This window comes from Pristiophorus japonicus, chromosome 4 (assembly GCF_044704955.1).
Source record: "Pristiophorus japonicus isolate sPriJap1 chromosome 4, sPriJap1.hap1, whole genome shotgun sequence".
Classification (NCBI taxonomy): domain Eukaryota; kingdom Metazoa; phylum Chordata; class Chondrichthyes; family Pristiophoridae; genus Pristiophorus; species Pristiophorus japonicus.
In genome coordinates this window covers 157,836,089-157,860,943 of record NC_091980.1, presented here as the reverse complement: position 1 = coordinate 157,860,943, position 24,855 = coordinate 157,836,089, and the positions used below count along the sequence as shown (strand labels likewise).

The following is a 24,855-nucleotide window of genomic DNA, read 5'->3' as shown; positions in this document are numbered from 1 at the left end:
GGCTCGGGGCTTGGGAAGTGAAAAAAAAAAGCAGACAGGTTGCCCACTTCTGGGGTCAGGGGAGGACGGGATCAGCTCGGTTGTGATGCTTCCACAGTTGAATAACCCACACCCACTCCAGTCCAGGCTCGTACATGAAGGATGGCCAATTGGACGAGGTATCGAAGGGTGTGCAGTGCCAATGGAACTGTACCTCAGTGAGGAGTTAAGCCCTTTGGGTGGGTGGGAAGAAATGAGCAGATAAGAGAGAGAGTGCTACATTGATTAACCTCTCTGTGTTGCAAACTTTCTTGCATCCCCTGAACTTTGTTCCTCCCAAGCTCCAAAATGTGAGCACTTTCTCCTCGCTGCATCCTCACCGAGTGGGAATCAACTCAATGCACCATCTTCTACTCAAACTCAGGCTTTCCAAAGGCCTTGGAAATTTGGAACTCATGAACTCCCATTAGAGTGTCCTTCTCAATTTACATTAATATCAATAATTGTTCCCATCCTCCTGACTCACCATCGCCGGGAGCAGACCCTCTGCTGTACGCCCGATGGCGTTCAAAATGTCCAAGGCGCCAGCCTAGACACGTGTCAGAAAATGGCTTGTTACCTGCCCGAGACGGACAGTGTAAACACCCTGCCACGCGACTGGCCCAAGATAGAAACTGAAGACAATCAAGGCTCTGAAGATGGCAGGACACGTTGTTGATGCTGTTAAAGAGGCATATGGGATCCCTGTCCTAATAAATAGAGGCTAAGTGTACAAAAGCCAGGAAGTTACGCTAAACCTTTATTGCTTTATATGCTAAACATTGGTTAGTTCGCAGCTGGAGTACTGTGTCCAATTCTGGGCACCACACCTTAGGACGGGCTTTGGAGAGGGTGCAGAAGAGATTCATGAGAATGGTACCAGGGATGAGGGACTTCAATTGTGTGGAGAGACTGGAGAAGCTGGGCTTGTTCTCCTTAGAGCAGAGAAGTAAATAGGGAGGAAATATTTCCACTGGCAGGAGAGTCGGTAACCAGAGGACACACAGATTTAAGACAACTGGCAGCAAAACCCCGGGGGGGGAGGGGGGGGAATATTTTTACGCAGCGAGTTGTTTTGATCTGGAACGCACAGCCTGAAAGGGTGGTGGAAGCAGATTCAACAGTGACTTTCAAATGGGAATTGGATAATTACTTGAAGTGGAAACATTTGCTGGGCTATGAGGAAAGGGCAGGGGAGTGGGACTAACTGAATCGCTCTTTCAAAGAGCCGGCAAATGCACGATGGGCCGAAAGGCCTCCTTCTGTGCTGGATCAGTCTGTGATTGATTTATATCCAGCTGTGATGTCAGCAGAGAGACCTGGAAAATGTTGCACTTGTAAACACCCCCCTCACCGTGCGCAAGACCCTTGTTGTAAGAGGAAGAATGCCCCAGGGTCATTTGTATTTGTGCAGAACCACCTGGGCTCGATCAGGCTTCCTCCACGGGGAAACAGGAATGAAATGCCGCACCGGGGGAATCCTGGTCTTAGACCCATGATTAATCCTTCCACTACAGGTAGGTGTGTAGCAATTGCTCGATGAAAAAAAGACCAAGGTCCATCTAGTTTCCCCAATACAGTTCAATACACACACCTAGAACACTACACAGAGCGTCTTAACTGTCACACTACCAACATAAAATCTTCAGCAACGAATTATGCAGTGTCACAAGCTTCATAGTGAGCACAAGCTCCCAGACCCGTGACCTCTACCAACTAGAAGGACAAGGACAGCAGGCGCATGGGAACACCACCACCTCCACGTTCCCCTCCAAATCACATACCATCCTGACTTGGAAACATATCGGCCGTTTCTTCATCGTCACTGGGTCAAAATCCTGGCACTCCCTCCCTAACAGCACTGTGGGAGCACCTTCACCACACGGACTGCAGTGATTCAAGGCGACGGCTCACCACCACCTTCTCAAGGGCAATTAGGGATGGGCAATAAATGCCAGCCTTGCCCACATCCCATGAACGAAAAAAAAACTGTTCCGAAGTTTTCCTCATGCACTATTGCATGTGTTATTTGAAAGATACTAACTTGCGGTTCGCCATCCAATCGGCCAGCTCCAGTTCCAGCATGCCTCGTGCATGCCTGCTGTGTAGAACAGGCATCAAGCCGCCCAGTGTGTGCAGGTGGCCACACAGGTACGCCACAGCAGAGCTGCAAAGTACAGAAAAGGTTCATGTGCAAAGCTCATGCTGCAGAGACAGCTGGTTTCTCATTTGCCCCTCCTCTCACCCCTCTTAAATTGTCTGAATTTTAAAAAATTTAAATCGGAACATGGGTACAGGAGGCCGCCATTCAGCCCCTTGAGCCTGCTCCACCATTCAATTAGATCATTGCTGATCTGTATCGTAACTCCATCAACCTATGAGGAGAGCCTGGATCGACTGGGACTGTGTTCACTGGAGTTTAGAAGGATGAGAGGGGATCTCATAGAAACATGTAAAATTCTGACGGGACTGGACAGGTTAGATGCAGGAAGAATGTTCCTGATGTTGGGGAAGTCCAGAACCAGGGCTCACAGTCTAAGGATAAGGGATAAGCCATTTAGAACCGAGATGAGGAGAAACTTTTTCACTGAGTTGTTAACCTGTGTAATTCTCTGCCACAGAGAGTTGTTGATGCCAGTTCGTTAGATATATTCAAGAGGGAGTTAGATATGGCCCTTACGTCTAAAGGGATCAAAGGGTATGGAGAGAAAGCAGGAAAGGGGTACTGAGGGAATGATCAGCCATGATCTTATTGAATGGCGGTGCAGGCTCGAAGGGCAGAATGGCCTACTCCTGCACCTATTTTCTATGTTTCTATGACCTGCCTTTGTTCCAAAGCTCTTAATACTTTTGCCCAACAAAAATCTGTCATATCTCAGTTTTGACATTTTCAATGGACCCCCAGCCTCAACAACATTTGGTGGGGGGGGGGGGGGGAGGGAAAGAGAAAGAGTTCCAGATTCTCATGACCCTTTGTGTGAAGAAATGCTTCCTGACATCACCCCTGAACAGCTTGGCTCTAATTTTAAATTTAGGCGCCCTGGTTCTAGACTCCCCTACCAGGGGAAACAGTTTTGCTCTATCTACCCTACCAGCTCCTTTTATCATCTTGAACACCTCAATTAGATCACCCCTCATTCTTCCATAGTACAGGGACTACAAGCCTAGTCTGTGCAACCTGTCCATACATTTTCAGTTAACTTGCAAATCCTAGAAATTGGAAACACAATAGGTCTGTTACCATCTTTAGAGAAAAGATGGGTTAACAATTCCGCTCAGGGCAGGTCGGCAGGTCGCGGAGATGGTTCCAGGACTTGGATCCAGAACTGCGGCCAATGGCGACCATTTTGCCAATGTCAAGATACGTCCAAGTATCCTCCCAAGCTCATCAGAATGCCGCCGAACGTAAAGTGGGTGCAAATCAGTGTAAACAATCGGGACCCCAGGAAACACTGAACCCACACCGGTGTACCTCCTCTTTGAGTCTTAAAATGTAAAGTTTTGTGGGCATGGTCAGTTGTGTGGGCAGAGATTCGTTCAGAGGGAGGATGGGCGACAAAGATCAAGGACACTTCGGCATGTTGTAGTTATGCGGGTAACTCATTTTGCCCCAAAATTTCTGCAATCGTTTAAGCCACGAAACTTGTTCGGTCCCAGATTACAGTGTCCCAGGGCGTGAATTTTAGAATTTTAGCTATGAGGAAAAATTGGATAGGCTGGGTTTGTTTTCTTTGGAATAGAGGAGGTTGGGGAGACCTTATTGAGGTGTATAAAATTATGAGGAGCTTAGATAGAGTGGATAGGAAGGATCTATTGCCCTTAGCAGAGGGGTCAACAACCAGGGGGCATAGATTTAAAGTAATTGGTGGGGAGGGAGGGGGGAGGTTCAGAGGAGATATGTGGGGAAATTTCTTCACCCAGAGGGTGGTGGGTGTCTGGAACTCACTGCCTGAAAGGGTGGTAGAGAAAGAAACCCTCACTACATTTAAAAAGTACTTGGATGTGCAGCTGAAGTGCCGCAACCTACAGGGCTACGGACCAAGAGCTGGAAAGTGGGATTAAGTTGGATAGCTCTTTGTCGGCCGGCGCGGACACGATGGGCAGAATTGCCTCGTTTGGTGCTGAACATTTCTAGGATTGTATAAATGCGGAGGAAACTCCATGCCAGGCATCCACCGCGTCTAAATATTCTGTTCCCTGATGCGAGCACCACTCACTTTTGAGTACAAAAAATTCAACCACTGGAATCTCCCCGACCCAAGTTTGTCGACTGAAGCAAAGTTTGGAATTAAACAACCAGTATTAGCAGAAGGTCCTTGTTCCAACTGCTTAGAGGCGCTTGGAATTTACAGAACTATTTAAAAATGGCTGGCTGCGTGCATGCCTTTGAGGTGCAGACGTGTCTGTCGATGGCTCAAGTTTCGCTCTCATGGTTTATGATGACATAAGTACCTTAATTGTGGAATGAGGGAAAGTACTAATGATTCCCTCAGGTATTCAAATACAGTATCGACTTAAAATGACAACCTCCATTGTTCAACCCTGACCATTTGCATTCCACAAATACATCAGCAGGGCCCTAAGCAATGCAGGAATGAGAAGCGTTCCACTGGCTGTTTGATCAGAGATGTTTGCACTTAGTGGCATTACATTTGTCTGCTGCAGTTCTACGATTAGTCCACACAGCACCAAAACAGGCCATTCGGCCCAACTGCTCTGTGCTGGTGTTTACGACCCACATGAGCCTCCTCCCGCCCTACTCACACTATCAGCACAGAATCATAGAAATTTACAGCATGGAGGGAGGCCATTTCGGCCCAACATATCCGCACCGGCCGACAAAGAGCTATCCAGCCTAATCCCACTTTCCAGCTCTAGGTCCGTAGCCCTGTAGGTTACAGCACTTCAAGTGCACATCCAAGTACTTTTTAAATGTGGTGAGGGTTTCTGCCTCTACCACCCTTTCAGGCAGCAAGTTCCAGACCCCCACCACCCTCTGGGTGAAGAAATTTCCCCTCAAAACCTCCGACCAATTACTTTAAATCTATGCCCCCTGGTTGTTGACCCCTCTGCTAAGGGAAATTGGTCCTTCCTATCCACTCTATCCAGGCCCCTCATAATTTTACAGACCTCAATCAGGTCTCCCCTCAGCCTCCTCTGTTCCAAAGAAAACAAACCCAGCCTATCTAATCTTTCCTTATACCTAAAAATCTCCAGTCCAGGCAACATTCTCGTAAATCTCCTCTGTACCCTCTCCAGTGCAATCACATCTTTCCTGTAATGTGGTGACCAGAACTGCACGCAGTACTCCAGCTGTGGCCTAACTAGTGTTTCATACAGTTCAAGCATAATCTCCCTGCTCTTGTATTCTATGCCTCTGCTAATAAAGGCAAGTATATCCTTTCAAGTCCAAGTTAAACATAACTGCTAACATCTAGATTATCTGTGTCTTGCAGCGTTTTAAACCGGGTACCATGTCCCCTCCCCATGGTTTTCCCCGGTGAAAGATTCAATTCTGTGGGACTTGCCGAGTGCGTCCTGAGGAATTGTCCTCCTCTCCTGGAATCGTCTCCAGTGTGTTCATGCCTATTGTGGCCTTCTCCATCAGTTTCTCTGGGTCAAAATAACATGTACGACTTACAATTAAACACCCACAAGGTGTTTGGCTAGGCTTGAGCTCCAGGAAGCATTTAAATTCACAGCCACCTGACCCAACATGAACTTTACTCCAGGGGATTGGGACGAATTGGATCGCTCTTGCAAAGAGCCGGCACAGGTACGATGGTCCAAATGACCTCCTTTTGGGCGGTCTGATTCTATTTGCTCATTTTGCCAGTTATTCTCCCCTTTACTCCGGTCCTGAAGGTGCTCACCCGTGCTGCGGCAGTCCCTCAGGAGCCGCAACCCTTCCAGTCCCTTCCCCTCCCTCCATGCCAACAACCTCAAACCCTTTTCTTGCCCACTGTTCCTTCCTCTTCCCTCCCAAAAAACTGGGATGTTGTTTCCATGAGGTAGCCCAATGGAGAAAGGACAAGAATTCACTTACCTCTCTCAATTGGAGCTCCAGCAAGCATTTAAATTCACAGACCAACGTGGTGTTAAAACACAAAGCCACAAAAGGGTGCATCAAAAACGGAGTCCCCCCCCAGGAAGTTGAACAACCCACTATTTTTAGTGGTGGGGGCGGGGGTGGAGGGTTGTAAGTAAAAAGAAATAACATGTCAGAGTCAACTGTGCCAGTCCATTGAGCATTTGCCTGCCTGCTGTTGGATGCCCTCCTGTGTTGCAGTGACTTACATTTGAACAAATACAGAAATCACTCAACCAGCACAGTAGGTACGTCAGCATTTTGGAAAGAGGAGGCAGAACTTTGGCGTTACAAGTGGGGACCTTTTGTCAGGGTCCTGTCCCCGAGTAGAATTGCTAACCCACCTTTTCTCTCCAAAGATGGTGGCAGACCTGTTGTGTTTCCAGTGCCGTCTGTTTTTATTTACAGTTTCCAGGATTTGCAAGTTAACTGAAAATATATGGATAGGATGTACAGACGAGGCTTCTGTTCCCTTGAATATAGAAGATTAAGGGGTGGTCTAATTGAGGTGTTCATGATAAAAGGATTTGATAGGCATAGAATGGTTACAGCACGGAAGAAGGCCATTCGGCCTGTCGAGCCCGTGCCGGCTCTCTGCAAGAGCACCTCTGTTACTCCCACTCCCCCGCCCTTTCCCTGTAGCCCTGCAATTTTTTTTCTTTCAGGTAATTATCCAACTCCCTTTTGAAAGCAGTGATTGAGTCTGCCTCCACCATTCTTTCAGGCAGTACATTCCAGATCCTAACCACTCACTGCATAATAAAATTTTTTCCTCATGTCGCCTTTGTTCTTTTGCTAATTACCTTAAATCTGTGTCCTCTGGTCCGTGACCCTTCCGTCAATGGGAACAGTTTCTCTCTGTCTACTCTGTCCAGATCCATCATGATTTTGAACAAATCTCCTCTCAACCTTCTCTGCTCCAAGGAGAACAGCCCCAGCTTCTCCAGTTTATCCACATAACTGAAGTCCCTCATCCCTGGAATCATTCTCGTAAATCTTTTCTGTACCCTTGCCAAGGCCTTCACATCCTTCCTAAAGTGCGGTGTCCAGATAGAGAGGAACTATTTCCTCTAGTGGGGAGTTCACAACCAGGGAGCATAACCTTAAAATTAAAGCTGGGCCCTTTAGGGTGATGTCAGGAAGCAATTCTTCACACAAAGGGTCGTGGAAATCTGGAACTCTCCCGCAAAAAGCTGGTTCACAATTGAAAATTTCAAAATGGAAACATAGAAACATAGAAAATAGGTGCAGGAGTAGGCCATTCGGCCCTTCTAGCCTGCACCGCCATTCAATGAGTTCATGGCTGAACATGCAACTTCAGTACCCCATTCCTGCTTTCTCGCCATACCCCTTGATCCCCCTAGTAGTAAGGACTACATCTAACTCCTTTTTGAATATATTTAGTGAATTGGCCTCAACAACTTTCTGTGGTAGAGAATTCCACAGGTTCACCACTCTCTGGGTGAAGAAGTTTCTCCTCCTCTCGGTCCTAAATGGCTTACCCCTTATCCTTAGACTGTGACCCCTGGTTCTGGACTTCCCCAACATTGGGAACATTCTTCCTGCATCTAACCTGTCTAAACCCATCAGAATTTTAAACGTTTCTATAAGGTCCCCTCTCATTCTTCTGAACTCCAGTGAATACAAGCCCAGTTGATTCAGTCTTTCTTGATAGGTCAGTCCCGCCATCCCAGGAAAAAAATAGAGAAGAATGGAGATTGATAAGATTTTTGTTAGGTAAGAGTGTTTAGGGTTATGGTACCAAGGTTCCCACATTACAATAGTGATTACACTCCAAAAAGTACTTCATTGGCTATAAAGCGCTTTGAGACGTCTGGTAGTTGTGAAAGGCGCTATATAAATGCCAGTCTTTCTTTCTTTCAAGGTGATTAGACAGAGTTAAGATACAGATCAGCAATGATCTAATTGAATGGTGGGACGGGCTCAAGGGGCCGAATGACCTCCTCCTGTTCCTACGTTGCAGTATCAGCACATATACTTTAAACAAAAAGCAAAAGCCCTTACCTCATGACTTGCTGTATGCCCGGAGAGGCGGAGATGATAGTGGAGGTGGTGTAATGTCCAAACCAAATGGTTTGATTACTGGAGACTGTTTCAGATGCTAGCTTTGACAATTCATCCATCTTATTCTGCAAAGTACGGGACAATTTTACTGACGCTATAGTTTGCTGCCCTCCCCAGCTCCATTCTTCAGCAGACTTCTTACCCCACCTCATGTAAAGCAGACAGTATCCCTATAATGTATGCTGCTGTACCCGTAGCGAGAGGATAGGCCACACGAGCTGCAGTTATCTCTGCAGTGGCATGATCTACACTGTTGGCACCTATACACTAACAAATGAAAGAACCTGCAATTGTTTTATACGATCTCAGAGGTCCCAAAGGGCTTTATGCCCCATTTTTGCCTTTGAAGTGCAGTCACTGTTGTAATGTGGGAAACGCGGCAGCCGATCTGCGCACAGCAAGCTCCCACAAGCAGATAATGAGATACATGACCAGATAATCTGTTTTTAGTGCTCGAGGGAGAAATGTTGGCTCGGACCAAATAAATCCCCTGCTCTTCTTTGAATAGTGCCCTGGGATCTTTTACGCCCGGCCAGGAGGGCAGACGTCGCATCTGAAAGACGGCAGCTCAGACAGCGCAGCACTCCCTCAGTACTGCAGTGGAGTGTCAGCCTGGATTATATGCTCGAGTCTCTTGAGGGGGACTTGAACCCACAAACCTTCTTGTTTATCGCTCGACCAACATCACCAGAACAGATTATCTGGTCATTGTCGCATTGCGGTTTGTGGGAGCTTGCTGTGCACAAATTGGCTGTCACCTTTCCCTACATTATGACAGTGACTGCATTCAAAAGTACTTCATTGGCTGTAAAGTGCTTTGAGATGTCCGGTGGTGGTGAAAGACGCTATGTAAAAGTTTTCTTTGTTTATTTAACACACGTTTTCTGTTTTTCCTTTCCTCACACCGTGATCGCTACGCTTATCGTTAGTAGATTATGGCAGTACAAAATACAAACTGCAGGAAATACACAGCAGGTTGTATAGACACATGGGAGTAAATATCTCAGCGGGACAAGCCAGGTCAGGCTGGGCAAGCCCCTGGACAGGATGACCAGAACAGATGGAATGGATGTAAAGATTAAGAGGACAAACATACTACGGGTTTTTGAACTGAGTTACCACGAACTGGCTCACACAAACATCAATACGATGATGATCAGCTGGTGATATTGGTTGAGGGGAAAAATATTGGGCAGGACACTGGAGAGAACGCCTCCGCTCTTCAAAATAGTTACGCAGAATTTTTAGGTCGACCTGAAAAAGCCAGGGGGTCTCTGACAATACCCCTGGAGCAGGGCTTGAACCCATGACCTTCTGACTTGGAGGCGAATGTGCTACCTACTGGTCCAATTTATGGGTGCGGTAGTGTAGTGGTTCTGTTGCTGGACTGAGAATCTGGAGAACCAGAGTTCAAACTGAATTCAGTTTTAAATATCTGGGAATAAAAAGCTGGCATCAGTAAAACTGACCACGAAGCTGTTGGATGGTTATAAAAACCCAACTGGTTCAGTAATGTCCTCTGGGGACGGAAGCCTGCCGTCTGAACTATATGAATTCCAGTCCCACACCAACGTGGTTGACCCTTAACTGTCTTCCGACGTGGCCTAGCCAAACACTTGAGGGCAACTAGCACTGGGCAATAAATGCTGGCCTTGCCAGCAACACCCACATAAGAGAATGAAATTTAAAAACATTTAAGTAAGCTTTCATTCTCTAATACACAGGCACATGTTCCTTACCTGGTTCAAGAAACCAAAGAAATTGAATGGTCTTTTGGGGCCAGGACTTGGGGTGGCATCAGCACAGATGAAGGAGTAATTTCCGAAAATAGTCCGATGTACATAATGGAAGGAACCTTCCTGTCGATGGGCAGAGTATTTCCTGTAAAATGAGCACAGGTTAAAAGTCACAAGTTTGTGACGATGTGAATTAACGGTTTTAAAATGTCAATCTTGCCTAGTTACTGGCAACTTGTCTTCTTTAGCTTCCATTAAAAATCTTGCGTTATCATGAGTCACAAGTTAAATATTTTGCTGAATGTGTTTAATGTGATTCCTACATTTAAAAAGGGAGACAGAACAAGTCCAGGGAACCATTAATCAATTAGCTTAATGTCAGTGTGGTAGGAAAGATAATGGAATCCTTACTCAAAGATGTGGTAGAAAACCATCTGGAAACTGAAAATGAAATAAAAAGTCAGCACGGATTTCAAAAGGGAAGATCCTGCTTGAACAACCTTACTGAATTCTTTGAACAAGTAACAGAAAGGGTAGACAAGGGTAATGCAGTAGATGCATTATATTTAGATTTCCAAAAAGCCTCCAATAAGCTACTGCATAGTGGACTCATGACTGAGGTCAGAGTATGTGGAATCAGGGGACAAGTAGCAGAATGGATAGCAAGCTGGCTACAAAACAGAAAACAAAGTAGGGGTTAAAGGTCGTTACTCAGACTGGCAAAAAGTGGGAAGTGTTGTTCCACAAGGATCGGTGCTGGGACCACTGTTGTTCACCAGTTACATAAACGACTGGACTGGGAATCGGAAGCACAATTTCAAAATTTGCGGACGACACCAAATTGGGGGGAGCAGTTAATAAAGAGGAAGACTGACAAAATACAGGAAGACATTAATAAACTCGCAGAATGGGCATGTAATTGGCAAATGATCTTCAATACAGACAAGTGTGAGGTGGTACACTTTGGTAGGAGGAATAAGGAGGCCACATACACCTTGGAAAATAAGTGTCTAAATAGGGTAGAGGAGCAGAGGGATCTGGGGGTACTGATGCACAAATCACTAAAAGTAGCAAAGCAGGTCAAAAAGGCCATTAAAAAAAAGCACGGGGGTTCATTTCTAGAGGGATAGAACTGAAAAGAAGAGGAGTTATGTTAAACTTGTATAGAACCTTGGTTAGACCGCACTTGGAGCATTGTGAACATTTCTGGTCTCCAAAGGACATACATGCACTGGAGAAGGTACAAACACAAGTACTAGAATGATAGCAGAACGGAGAGGTTGTACCCATCAGGAAAGATCAAACAGGCTGGGGCGCTTTTCTCTACAAAAAAGACTGAGGGGTGACCTGATCGAGGACTTTATTATGAAAGGGTTTGATAGGGTAAACACCAAGAAAATGTTTCCACTTGTGGAGACCAGAACTAAGGGCCATCAATATAAGCTAGTCACGAATAAATCCAATAAGGAATTCAGGAGAAACTTGTTTACCCAGAGAGTAGTTAGAATGTGGAACGTGCTACCAAAGGGAGTGACTCGCATGGATGCATTGAAGGAAAAGCTGGATTATCACATGAGGGAGTAAGAAGTAGAAGGATATGCTCATGGGGTTTGGTCAAGAAGGGTGGGAGGAGGTTCGTGTGGAGCATAAATGCCGGCATGGACCTGTTGGGCTGAATGGCCTGTTTCTGTGCTGTAAATAGTATGCAACTAGGTAACTTCTATCCACTTAGCATGTTCGTAGAATCTTACAGCACAGAAGGAGGCCATTCTGCCCATCGTGCTTGTGCTGGCTCTTTGAAAGAGTGATCCAATTCGTCCCACTCCTCTGCTCTTTACCCATAGTCCTGACATAGATATATATATACACACAAACCTAAAAGATGTATTCACAGGAACTGTCAGAGAAACCAGTAAAGTGAGAATTTCCAGTGGTATTAGAATCCATTGTCAAGCACTCCTCTCCCCACTCCACCCTGGCCCCCCTCCTGTCTGCAGTGGCATGCCAAGCTTTGGTGCACTCTATTCATATCGTCCTGAAAAGCTGCTATTGGGAGCCAAGGCATTCCACACAGCAAGGGAAAGTCAAGCTTAAAGTCCTCTTTGTTCCTAATCTGCTTGAGTGGCACAGGGAGAGCCAAGAGAGAAACCACCTCGGGCGAGTTTCACTCTAAGTGATGCAAAACAATTGTGCTGGCTGCATTCTTCAAGGCTTAGATCATTCAACGTGGCCCAGGAAATAACTGTACAGCTCAGTGCCACATTGCACGGGGCATTCGAGAACCCAATTTTAGACAGACTTTAAGCACAATACCTGTAGTAGTTATTGACGCTCTCAAGTGATAGAATGTTGAAAGTATCTGCAATAAGAGGAAGACTGCATCACAGTGTGAATGACAACAAGTTGCACTTATGTACCAGCATTATGCAGCAGTACACTACATAGTTTAATATAGTAAAATTTCCCAAGGTACTTCCAAGGAGCACAATCAGACAAAATTTGATTCCGAGCCTAATAAGGAGACATTACGACAGAAGAGGTACATTTTAAAGGAGAGGGGTGGAGAGGTTTAGGGAGGGAATTCTAGAGGTTAGGGACCAGACAACACAGCTGCCAATGGTGGACCAAAAGGGAGTGGGGGATGTACAAGAGGCCAGAATTAGGAGGAGCGCAGAGATCTCGGGGGGTTGTGGGGCTAGTGGAGGATCCAGAGATAGGGAGGGGCGAGGCCAGGGAGGGATTTGAAAACAAGGATGAGAATTTTAAAATCGAGATGATCCCAAACACCAATGCTCAGATTCATGACCACACGCTGAATAGCTACTGATGCTGCTCCATTTCCAGTGAACGCTGCCTTCTTTGTTTGAATTACAACATCCGTTCCTGGAAGAACATGATGGTTTCAAAATGGCCTGGATTCTGGCGAGTTAATGGGCCAATGTATCCCTCTCTATAACTTTGCATCCATGAACTTTTGAAAGCCAAACTGGGTTGTGGGAGGAGTCATAGAATTATAGCAATTTACAGCATGGTAGGAGGCTATTTTGGCCCATCGTGTCCGCACTGACCAACCAAGAGCTACCCAGCCTAATCCCACCTTCCAGCACTCGGTCCATAGTCCTGTAGGTTACGACACTTCAAGTGCACATCCAAGTACTTTTTAAATGTGGTGAGGATTTCTGCCTCTAACACCCTTTCAGGCAGCGAGTTCCAGACCCCCACCACCCTCTCATATCCTCTAAACCTCTAAACCAATTACTTTAAATCTATGCCCCTGGTTGTTGACCCCTCTGCTAAAGGAAATAGGTCCTTCCTATCCACTCTATCCAGGCCCCTCATAAAGGAGCGAGAAAAAGAGTGAGCCCAATCCAGGATTTTCTTTAATTCTTTGGGCCGGGGGTGGGCTGGGAAACCAGGCCGCTTCCAGGCCTGGTGTCTACATGCGGTCTTGAGACCAGTAGTCTTCTTCACTCGCTACAACGCCAGGTTCTCCAGTGAGCCCTTGGACCAGTAACTCTGGCTCAGGGCAGTCCCTGCCCAGTGGTTCCAGCTCATCGCCCATCTCCATGGGGCGGACCGAAGTTCCACCATTTACAGAAAACTCGCAAGAACAGCAGAGATCCGACATAACCGGGTGCCCCTGTTTCCCTGGTGGGGGGGATCCCGCCAATCCCATGCTGTGGCTCAGTGGGTAGCACTCTCACCTCTGAGTCCGAAGGTCGTGGGTTTAAGTCCCACTCCCAAGTCTGGAGCACAAAATCCAGGCTATGACTCCAGTGCAGTGCTGAGGGAGCTCCAAGTTAAACCGAGACCCCATCTACCCTCTAAGGTGGACGTGAAAGATCCCATGGTGCTATTTGAGGAAGAGCAGAGGAGTTTTTCTGGTGTTCTGGCCAATATTTATCCCTCAACAAAACATTGCTAAAAAACAGATTATCTGGTTTTGATCACGTTGCTGTTTGTGGGACTTTGGTGTGTGCAAATTGGCTGCCGCGGTTCCCACATTACAACAGTGACCGACACCTTATTCTGAGACTGTGACCCCCCCCGGTTCTGGACACTGCAGTGACTACATTTTTAAAGTACTTCATTGTTGTAAAATGCTTTGGGACGTCCGGAGGTTGAGAGAGCTTCATAAAGTCTTTCTTTCTTTTCAAGTACTATCATAGTGGAGTTAATAACAGTGTTGCTGCATTTTGGTCTCCTTATCTAAGGAAGGATATATTTGCCTTGGAGGCGGTACCAGAGGTTCACTAGATTGATTCCTGGGATGAGGGGGCTGTCTTATGATGAGAGATTGTGTAGAATGGGCCGACATTCTCTGGATTTAGAAGAATGAGAGGTGATCGCATTGAAACATAAAATTCTGAAGGGGATTGACAGGGTAGATGCCGAGAGGTTGTTTCCCCCTGGCTGGAGAGTCTAGAACCAGGGGGCAGAGTCTCTGGATAAGGGGTATACATTTAGCACTGAAGGGGAATTTCTTCACTCAGAGGGTTGTGAATCTTTGGAATTTTCTGCCCCAGAGGGATGTGGATGCTGAATCTCTGAATATAGTCACGGCTGAGATAAATATAATTTTTGGAATCTAGGGGTATAAAGGGATATGAAGATCGGGCGGGAAAGTGGAGTTGAGGTCGAAGATCAGCCATGATCTTACTGAATGGCGGAGCAGGCTCGAGGGACCGTAGGCCTACTCCTGCTCCTATTTCTTATGTTCTTGTTACAACCACAGAGGTAAATGCCAGAAATAAACTACGGTGACTGTCGTACCATGATTTCCTTTGATATCGATCCACTTTGTCTTTTCCAAAACTCTGGATTGCTTCAGGATAGTCTGGTAGGTTTGCCATTCAATCTCGTGTTGAACAGATCCTATCTTGTTCTTTGTCTTGGCGTCTGTCAGATCTCCTGCGAGAGACAACACAATCTAAATGTGAAATCAAGGCCCTCAGAGCAGGTCAGGAAAGGACCCTGCTCTCTCCATCACACCCAGGACCCGAAGCTACCCATCTCTCGCACCAAGCACCACTGGCGGGAGTTGGGTTTCGACGGTGTTCTTTGACCCTGTTCACTTTTCCCTGTCCTTTTGTTTGGTCAGGCTGAGTCATACAACATTCTCTGACTCAAAGGGGTGACCTGTTAAGCTCCAACAATAGAACCATAGAAATTTACAGCACGGAAGGAGGCCATTTCGGTCCATTGTGTCTGTGCCGGCCGACAAAGAACTACCCAGCCTAATCCCACTTTCTAGCTCTTGGTCCATAGCCCTGTAGGTTACAGCACTTCAAGTGCTCATCCCAGAACTTTTTAAAATGTGGTGCGGGTTTCTGCCTCTACCACCCTTTCAGGCAGTGAGTTCCAGACCCCCACCACACTTTGGGTGAAGAAATTTCCCCTCAAATCCCCTCTAAACCTCCCCCCCCCCCCCCCCCAATTACTTTAAATCTATGCCCCCTAGTTGTTGACCCCTCTGCTAAGGGAAATAGGTCCTTCCTATCCACTCTATCCAGGCCCCTCATAATTTGACAGACCTGTCAGGTCTCCTCTCAGCCTCCTCTGTTCCAAAGAAAACAAACCCAGTCCATCCAATCTTTCCTCATAGCTAAAATTTTCCAGTCCAGGCAACATCCTCGTAAATCTCCTCTACGCCCTTTCCAGTGCAATCACATCTTTCCTGTAATGTGATGACCAGAACTGCACGCAGTACTCCAGCTGTGGCCTAACTAGTGTTGTATACAGTTCAAGCATAACCTCCCTGCTCTTGTATTCTATGCCTTGGCTAATAAAGGCAAGTATTCCGTCTGCCTTCTTAACAACTTTACCTGGCCTGCTATCTTCAGCGATCTGTGGACATGCACTCCAAGGTCCCTTTGTTCCTCTACACTTCTTAGTATCCTACCATTTAATGTGTATTCCCTTGCCTTGTTAGACCTCCCCAAATGCATTACCTCACACTTCTCCGGACTAAATTCGATTTGCCACTATTCTGCCCATCTGACCAGTTCAGTGAAATCTTCCTGCAGTCCGCAGCTTTCTTCTTCATTATCAACCACAGTGTTGATTTTAGTATCATCTGCAAACTTCTTAATCATACCCCCGACAGCATTTCAGTGAACCAAGAGATGCACAGAGGGAGGATGGTAGCAGGTGGACGAGATGGACCATGGTTTTTTTGTCTTGCAATTCCTATGTCCCTAAGGACTGCTTTTTTGAGAGAATTATACTGAATTTACAGCACAGAAATTGGCCTTTCAGCCCAACTGGTCTATGCCAGTGTTTATGTTCCACATGGGCCTCCTCCCACACTACTTCAACTAACTCTGTATTTATTTATTCTGCTGTCCCTTCAAGGCCACAAACTAACTACAATTGGATGACTTCATTCAGAGGTTAATTGCAACTCGCACTGTAGGTCAGAACCATAGTTCTGTCTTTATTTATCAACAGGGTATGGTAGTGAAGTGGTTATGTTACTGGACTGGTAATCCCCAGGCCCGGACTAATAATCCAGAGAACCGGAGCTCAAAATGCACCCTGACAGTTCGAGAATTTGAATTCAGTTAAATAAATACATCTGGAAATGAAAAGCTGGTATCTGCAAAGGTGAATAAGAAACGGTCGGATTGTCGATAAAAATGCAACTGCTTCACTTTTAGTGAAGGAAACCATAGCTGGTCTGGACCTGTGAGACTCCGGTCCCACACCAACATGGTTACTTCTTAACTGCCCTCTGAAGCAGCCTAGCAAGCCACTCAGTTGTATCAAACTGCTACGAAGAATATACCACCTTTTAGGGAGCAGAAATGGGCAATAAATGCCATCCTTGCCAGCATCCCGAGAATTAATTAAAAAATTGAACGAGGCTGAGACTATTCTGACTCTTAGGTCATTTCTGTTGCTAGAAAGTTTCATTCCAAATACTGCCTGTTACGTTTTTAGGTTGAACACTGGAGTAAGGCAGAGAACTGTGATTGATACCTTATTATATTGCTCGCAAGTTTGCTCTGGTATTGCTCCTGGTAAAGAAGTGCATATGTTGGTTTTCCAAGTGCCGGCTCTCACGCCTCGGAGTCAGGAGGTCGTGAGTTCAAGTCTCGCTCAAGATAATTTGGCACATAATCCAGGCTGTCTCTCCCAGTGCAGTACTGAAGGAGTGCTGCATTGTCGGAGGTGCCCTCTTTCAAATGGGGCGTTAAACCCTCTCAGGTGGATGTAAAAGATCCCGGGGTGCTATTTGAAGTGTCCTGTATTATTGTTCAGCTAAAGTGTGCCCCCTCTTTAAGGCTATAAAGTTTAATTGGCGTTAGGTAAAAACTTGGAGAGTTTCTATAAAAGTCAGTTAAGAGACTGCAGACATTGTGCCTGCTGTTGTGTGTTCCAGGAGAGTTCTGTTCTTGTGTGTTTTTCATGTGTCACACAGAGAGTTGAGTGCGTCACTGGGATAGAAAATAGGCATTCGATGTACCATTCCCAAAATAAGACAGAGCTGTGTCCGAGACAAAGTCTAATTGAGCCCTCACAGTACGTACTGAACAGTAATCACATTTTAATTGCTCTTGAGGCTGCAAGTCAGAACCCAGGATGAAATATCGGCCTTTTTAATGTCATGTCATTTTAACGGTTATTTTAAAGGGTATTTTTCTTAGTCAGAGCCCATTAACATTCCGACTCGTGTGTTATTCAGATATTGTGTGTTAGTGGAGGAGTTTCTCCGTACATTACTGGCTAAAAAAAAATCTGGAAGCAATGTGAGCCTATCAGCTATAACAAATTGATCTATAATTAAATGCAACACAGTTAGGGTGATGGGAAAGTCAGGAACAGTGCACACGTAACCATTTTTATTTCTATTAATGGTCGTCCTTTGACATCGCCTCCGAGCTGGAGAAGGAGCTTTTACCCGACTCTATTGTCTTCATGTTGTGGGCAGCAGGGAGTGTGGGTGAGCTGCGGCTCCTTGGCCTTTGTGCTTATATTTCTCGCTCCCTTTTTTGGGTTTTCTGGCTCTTTAGCTGCTCTTGTGGCTCTGTGTCCTCTGTTTGCTTGTCTCTGTTCTGTTTTGCTTCCATCCTCTTTTCCTTTGGTGTCTATTCTTTGTTGTTCTCTCTCTCGCTCACCTATTCTGTTTTTCTTTCCCTCTGTCCTCTTGCTGTGTTATTGGGCGATGGGTGTTTGTGCCAGGGAGGGAGGGAGGTCAGGTCAGGTGACCACGGGTCAGTTTTCTCGATGGGCAACGGGGGTGGAAATCTACCAGGATTCCAGGTCAGACTCCATGGGGGGAGGGGGGGGGGGGGAGAAAGAGAAGAGAAATCAGGATGGGGTCAAAAAAAACATTAGGCAAATGATGCTGTGCAGCAGTGTCATTTTTCCTGAAGACATGAATCAGGAATTGGAAGGAAAGGTCCCAAGGTAGATTGTAAGCTAGGCTATAACTTTAACCCGGACAGTCTACGTTTGACATGGTACTCCAAATAATGCAGAATTGCATGCTATAAATAAGACTGCAAGTTGGCCATCATACATGTATATGTGTAAGATTTCACACTGCATTTGCTAACATTCATAACAACTGCAACAAATTACAACCCAGCAGATATGGAAGGTACCAATCAAATAAGCCACGGTATCAGTGGGTAGCACTCTTGCCTCTGTCAGCAGGTTGTGGGTTCAAATCCCATTCCAAGAATAATAGCACATAGTCCAGACTGGCACTCGCGGTGCAGTGCTGAGGGAGTGCTGCACTGACGGAGGTGCTGTCTTTCGGATGAGACGTTAAACCGAGGTCCCGTTTGCTCTCAGGTGGATGTAAAAGACCCCATGGAACTTTTCGAAGAGCAGGGAAGTTCTCCCCGGTATCCTAGTCAATATTAATCCCTCAACCAACCAACCAACATCACACAAACAGCTCAATTGCTCATTTATCTCACTGTTGTTTGTGGGAGCTTCCTGTGCGCAAATTGGCTGCCGCGTTTCCTGTTTAACAACGCTTGTCAAAAGTACTTCATTGGCTGTGACGTGCTTTGGGAAGTCCTGAGGTCGTGAAAGGCGCTATGTCGTCACTGCCAGTTGGAGAGATTCAACAAGGCAGCAGGCTACACTTTGTAGCTTGCACCTGCAGCTCTGCTAACTCCCGCACAATCATGCCCTGTTTTGCGACTCCCATTAGCACCTCCGGGTAGAGGGCATAAAACAGTTTTCCCCCTCCCGGGGGTGCTAATGGGAGTCGCAAAACAGGGCAATTTCAAGCCCATTGAGTAAAGTAAGAAATATACAAGTTAGTTTAAGTTTTGTTTGATCTATTTGCTGGCCGTCCCTATTAAAAACCATTTGCCTAAACAAATGGAGCATAAAAAACCTGCTTCCTCCAGTGAGACATGGAGATTTATTTATGTAGCTGTGGTGAGCGTGGGAACAAATGTATCTACCTGCAGTCAATACAGTTACTGCCCAACAACCAAGGAGAAACACATCCTGGGCCTTCTGAGGAAACGCGTATGAAATTGCTTCTCTAGAGATGTGCACCCCTCTTACAGTAATGTAACCAGTGACACGTTATGATCAATGCTGAGGTTTACTAATGTATGTAATCTTCAAATTATTCTTTGTGGAAATACTCGTCATGCTGTCTTCATTGTGACTCATTGAGCCAGAATCATAAAATTGCAGCACTTTATCCAAAATTCAACATCTTTTCAGACCCAAGCTGCATCCCACCGAACCACTATTTTTAAAATCTCTCTCATCTTCTCTCCCGTTCTTTGCAACATTTATGGGCCTTAAACTTGACCTAGATTTCTCTATTGAAAAACAGGGAACCTGATTTAATGGACCATTACTAATCTGTCTCTGTCACTTGAAGCTTATTTTGGGCATCCCAGTGCCCTGATTCAGTGGTAGCACTCTCACCTCTCTGATGGTGCTCCATCGGAGCAGGCCGGGGAGTGGAAGGAGCAGCGTGGCAGCCTAGCCCAGCAGACTGAGCAGCCCCCGGTCTGCGAGCACCATCGGAGCAGACCGGGGAGCGGATGGAGCAGCGAGACGGCATACCTCTCCAGAGAGCAGCACATGTTGCAGCAGGAGAGCAACGGCAGTGAAGAGTGACGTCACCAAGATCCAGGTCGGTGATTGGAGCGTGAGCAAATACAGCAGGAGCGGCGAGGTCGGGGTGAAGGAGCGGCGAGAGAATATAGGGGGATGGGATCGGGGCCCAGGAGAGGCGCGAGTACGGGGCCCAGAAGAGGCGTGGGCCCAGGGACAGCACGGGCCAGCCCACACTGCGATGTGTGCGCACTAGGTCCGTGCAGCAAAGCAGGTCTCCAGTCGTCTTGGTTAATCCCTGCTACTGGGCCAAGACCTAGCTCTGTCAAGCCCGTGTGGTGGCTGGTGTGCAACGGTCACCACACGTTACAAAAAATCCACACACAGGCATCTTCCACCCTTCAAGATTTAGTTCGGAATATTAGGTCCATCATTGAAACACCTGTGAACTTTTGACGTGGAAGCTAATCATCCTCGATTCGAGGGACTGCCTATGATGATGATGATCTCACCTCCGAGTCAGAAGGCTATGGGTTCAAGCCCCCACTCCACACACAATCCAGCCTGCCACCTCAGCGCAGTACTGAGGGAGTGCTGCACTGTCAGTGGTGGCATAAAAATATAAGAAATAGAAGCAGGAGTAGGCCCTATGGCCCCTTGAGCCTGCTCCGCCATTCAATAAGATCATGGCTGATCTTTGATCTCAAATCCACTTTCCCGCCTGATCTCCATAGCCTGTGATTCCTCTTTTGGATGAGATATTAAACTGAGGCCCCACTCAAAGTTCCTGTGGCACAATTCAAAAAGCAGCAACACAGTTCTCCCAGTCTCCTGGTCAATATTTATCCCTCAACCAATATCACAAACAGATTTTCTGGTCATTATCTCATTGCTGTTTGTGTTAGCTTGCTGTGTGCAAATTGGTTGCCGCTTTGCCTACATTATAGAAGTGACTGCACGCCAAAAGTACTTCATTGGCTGTAAAGTGATTTGGGAGGTCCTGAGGTCGGGAAAGGTGCTATACAAATGTAAGTTCTTTCTTACTTCTCTTGTGTCACAGCACTGGGTATTGGTTCTGCAACGCGCTATACCACAGACTGGCGCAAAGCAAATTAGCCACCAACAAACTCTACAGTGCGAGTACAAAACATCGGAGGTTGTTTGCTCCCCAGAACGGTATTGTTCAAAACCAACCAGGTAGTTCCACCACAGAGGGACGGCAAGTTACTGTAGACCACATATAGATAGGAACAGGAGACGGCCATTCAGCCCCTCGAGCCTGCTCCGCCATTCAATGAGATCATGTCAGATCCGTGACCCAACTCATTATTTGCCCCATATCTCTTAATATCTTTGGTTAACAAAAGTCTATCAATCTCAGATTTAAAATGAACAATTGATGTAGCATCAATTGCCAAGCTTTTGTTCATCTGCTGTAATTTCTTCTTTTGTGCCTCGGTGTCAAATGCATCAGTTTGGTCTTATATCCATCCTGTGACGTGCCTTGGGACATTCCACTACGTTAAAAGGCACTATGTAAATAAAAGTTGTTTGTTTGCAGAAGGGAGTTCCAAACTTCTATCACCCTTTGTGCGTGAAAGTGTTTACTAACTTCACTCCTGAAAAGATCTGGCTCCAATTTTTAGCCCATGCCTCCGAATCCAAGACTCCCAACCAGTGGAAATAGTTTTTCTGTCTACCCTATCTGTTGCCCTCTGATCAGCTGAAAATGTTCAAGGTGTTCAGTCACTCTATACTTAATTATAGACTCTAGTAATTTCCCAGCAACAGATGCTAGGCTAACTGGTCTATAATTCCAGGGTTTCCCCCTCACCTTAAATAGTGGAGTGACATGCACAATTTTCCAATCTAAAAGAATGGTTCCTGAATCGAGAGAACTTTGAAAGATTATACAGGTAGTTAGTACATCTGCAAATGTGCTCACTTACTTCTTTTAAACCCCTGGGATGGAAACCATCAGACCCTGGGCCTTTACTACACGCTTGTCTAATCTCTGCATTTATATATTCTACCATTTCACAGCTGCTACCAGGTGGCCTGTACACAACTCTCACTGAAGTCTTAAATCCTTTTCTATTTCTTAATTCTACTGATAAATTCTACACTGCCTGCTTACCTCTCATTATATCCTCCCTTATCATTGAAGTGATTACACACAAATGCGCAGGCAGCTATGGGCCAGGATTCGTAGGATGTCTGACTACCTGTCCTTTAAAGTGGAGCACAGCGTGGGCAGATATGGGAAAATAATTCACACCCCCATCTGCAGTACTACATTCAGTTTTGAGCACCGCACCTCAGGGAAGAGATGTTAGCCTTGGAGCAGATGCAGAGCAGATTCACTAGAAAGATACCGGGGCGCAAAGGGTTAAATCACAAGGACAGGTTGCATAAACTTGGCTTGTATACCTTTGAGTTTAGAAGGTTAAGCCATGATCTAATCGCTATTTTTTAAATTATGAAAGGATTTGATCGGGTAGATACAGAGAAACTACTCCCCGTGATGGGAGAATCCAGAACAAGGGGGCATAATCTTAAAGTTAGTCCTTTTGTGAACCAGTCAGATGTATTTGCAACAGCTCGAAACTCTGGTTATTTTCACTGTTAGCTGTGAACTTTTGATGGAAACCGATCTCACTGAACTGCACCCAATGCATTAATAATGGAAGATGTAATTTAAGCTTACAATAATAGTGCAAAGCAACAACCCAAGTGAATGTCATCTTCCAACAGTTTATTTAAACTCAGGTTCAGTTCAAGGTTAATGAAAGGCTGTTGCTGTACAAGTAAACTCCTGAAGCCTTGAAAATAACAGTGAGTAAATGTGTCTCCAAGATTTTGATTGAAACAGTCAGTACTGTACTTGCACTTTCTGACGTGCAATGTTTTCAAATCATCATCACGGGTAGTTCCTCGGGGTCGAGGATGACTTGCTTCCATGCTAAAAATTAGTACTCAGGTGACTGATGAACTCATTTTAAACGGTGGAAGATGCCTGTGCATGAATTCTTTTAACGTGGGGTGGCCATTGCATAACGCTATTTTCCACAAACATTACACGACTGTGAAATAAAGCTACAAGGCCCTGTTTTATTTAGTTACTTCTCACTAAAATTAGCCTTCATATTTTAAAAAACATATAAATGATCTCAGAATCAATAACGAAAATATGTTGCAATCACCTCTCTGCTTAAGAATGCGGTCTGCGGCCCTGTAATATTGCTGCGTGTTTGCTGTACACCCCCATGCCGATTGAGCAACTACAAATCTATAGATAACCAAACTATTTTTCTCATTGGGTTTCATGACCTACCTGTGATGATAACGATTGCTGGCTTAATTACGTCAATGGTCTCTGTGCAAAATTTCTGAAAGTCAGGGGTTCTTTGGGGATCGAAAAACCTACTGATATGGAGATCAGACACCTGAGCAGAAAAACATTTTTTGAGTTAAATCCACCATTAAAAGAGATGTTAAAAATTCAGCATGCTCACAGCCTGGCTCTTTTCCTCCACTTCATTCAACACACAAAAAGGGCCATCTACAAGCACCAAAAAACATGATCCACCAGGCATGTAATTCTACTCTTATATTATGCCAAAGGGTTTGCATATCGTGCGAATCTGCCCTTAATATTGTATGAATCTATCCTTTCACATCACTCAGCAACATGCACAACGACTCTGTTAGCATGCAAACTACTATATATGATTCAGGGCAGGAAAAACAAATATATATAAACTGCCCAACAAGTGCAATGGTCCAGGTAAGCTGATCTTTTTCACGGATTGCACTGCTGAAAATGCAGACTTCATTGAATTTTACATGGCAAATGAGCACATTTGTTTCTGCATGTCCCGCTAGGACCAATTTCTTTTTATATATTAGAGGCACTTGAGATACTGGGCAGGAGATGATCTCGAACATCAGACTAAGCACATTCTAAGTAATGTGCCTCAATGTTTCATAGTTATAAAATGCAAAAAGAAAGCAGCAAAAGTTAATTCAATCCAGCAGCAAGCTGCGTTGGTTCAGAATCACTTCTGCACCTGTCCCGTAAACTGATCCATGTATTTTGGGGGGGGGGGGGGGGGCGGCGGAAAAGAGACAGAAAGTTGTTTGGGTTTAAAGGAATTAAATTAATTTTAAATCTCAAAGGGCTTTTAGCTAAATACCATGTGAATCCACCTCTAACAGGCCGAATGATTCTGTTAACATGCACAGTACTCTATGCTCAGTGTCAGCCGTGGCTCAGTGGGTAGCACTATCGCCTCTGAGTCAGACGATTCTGCGTTCAAGTCCCACTCCAGGATTTGAGCACAAAAAAAAATTCTAGGCTGGCACTCCAGCACAGTGCTGAGGGAGCGCTGCACTGTCGGAGATGTCGTCTTTCAGATGAGACGTTAAACCGAGGCCCCGTCTGCTCTCTCAAGGGAACATAAAAGATCCCATGGCATTATTTCAAAGAAGAGCAGGGGAGTTATCCCCAGTGTCCTGGGCCAATATTTATCCCTCAAATCAACAGAACAAAAAAAAACAGATTCATCTGGTCATTATCACATTGCTGTTTGTGGGAGCTTCCCGTGTGCAAATTGGCTGCCACATTTCCTACGACAGTGACGACGCTCCAAAAAGTACTTCATTGGCTGTAAAGCGCTTTGAGACGTCCAGTGGTCGTGAAAGGCGCTATACCAAATCAGAGAAATTTACAGCACGGAAGGAGGCCATTTCAGCCCATCGTGTCCACGCCAGCCAACAAAGAGCTACCCAGCCTAATCCCACTTTCCAGTTCTAGGTCCGTAGCCCTGTAGGTTACGGCACTTCAAGTGTACATCCAAGTACTTTTAAAATGTGGTGAGGGTTTCT

General features: G+C 45.7%; 1 protein-coding gene across 1 annotated transcript in view; it reads right to left on the bottom strand.

The window, feature by feature from the left end:
* Positions 1 to 24,855, bottom strand: part of tmem62 (transmembrane protein 62) — a 51,782-nt gene that overhangs the window by 26,040 nt on the left and 887 nt on the right. The window contains exons 2-7 of the mRNA XM_070878718.1: positions 23,303 to 23,414; positions 14,701 to 14,838; positions 12,241 to 12,286; positions 9,931 to 10,072; positions 8,132 to 8,256; positions 2,063 to 2,185 (exon numbers count right to left, since the gene is read on the bottom strand). Coding sequence (XP_070734819.1) covers positions 2,063 to 2,185; positions 8,132 to 8,256; positions 9,931 to 10,072; positions 12,241 to 12,286; positions 14,701 to 14,838; positions 23,303 to 23,414 — 686 coding nt within the window. The remainder of the gene's footprint in view (positions 1 to 2,062; positions 2,186 to 8,131; positions 8,257 to 9,930; positions 10,073 to 12,240; positions 12,287 to 14,700; positions 14,839 to 23,302; positions 23,415 to 24,855) is intronic.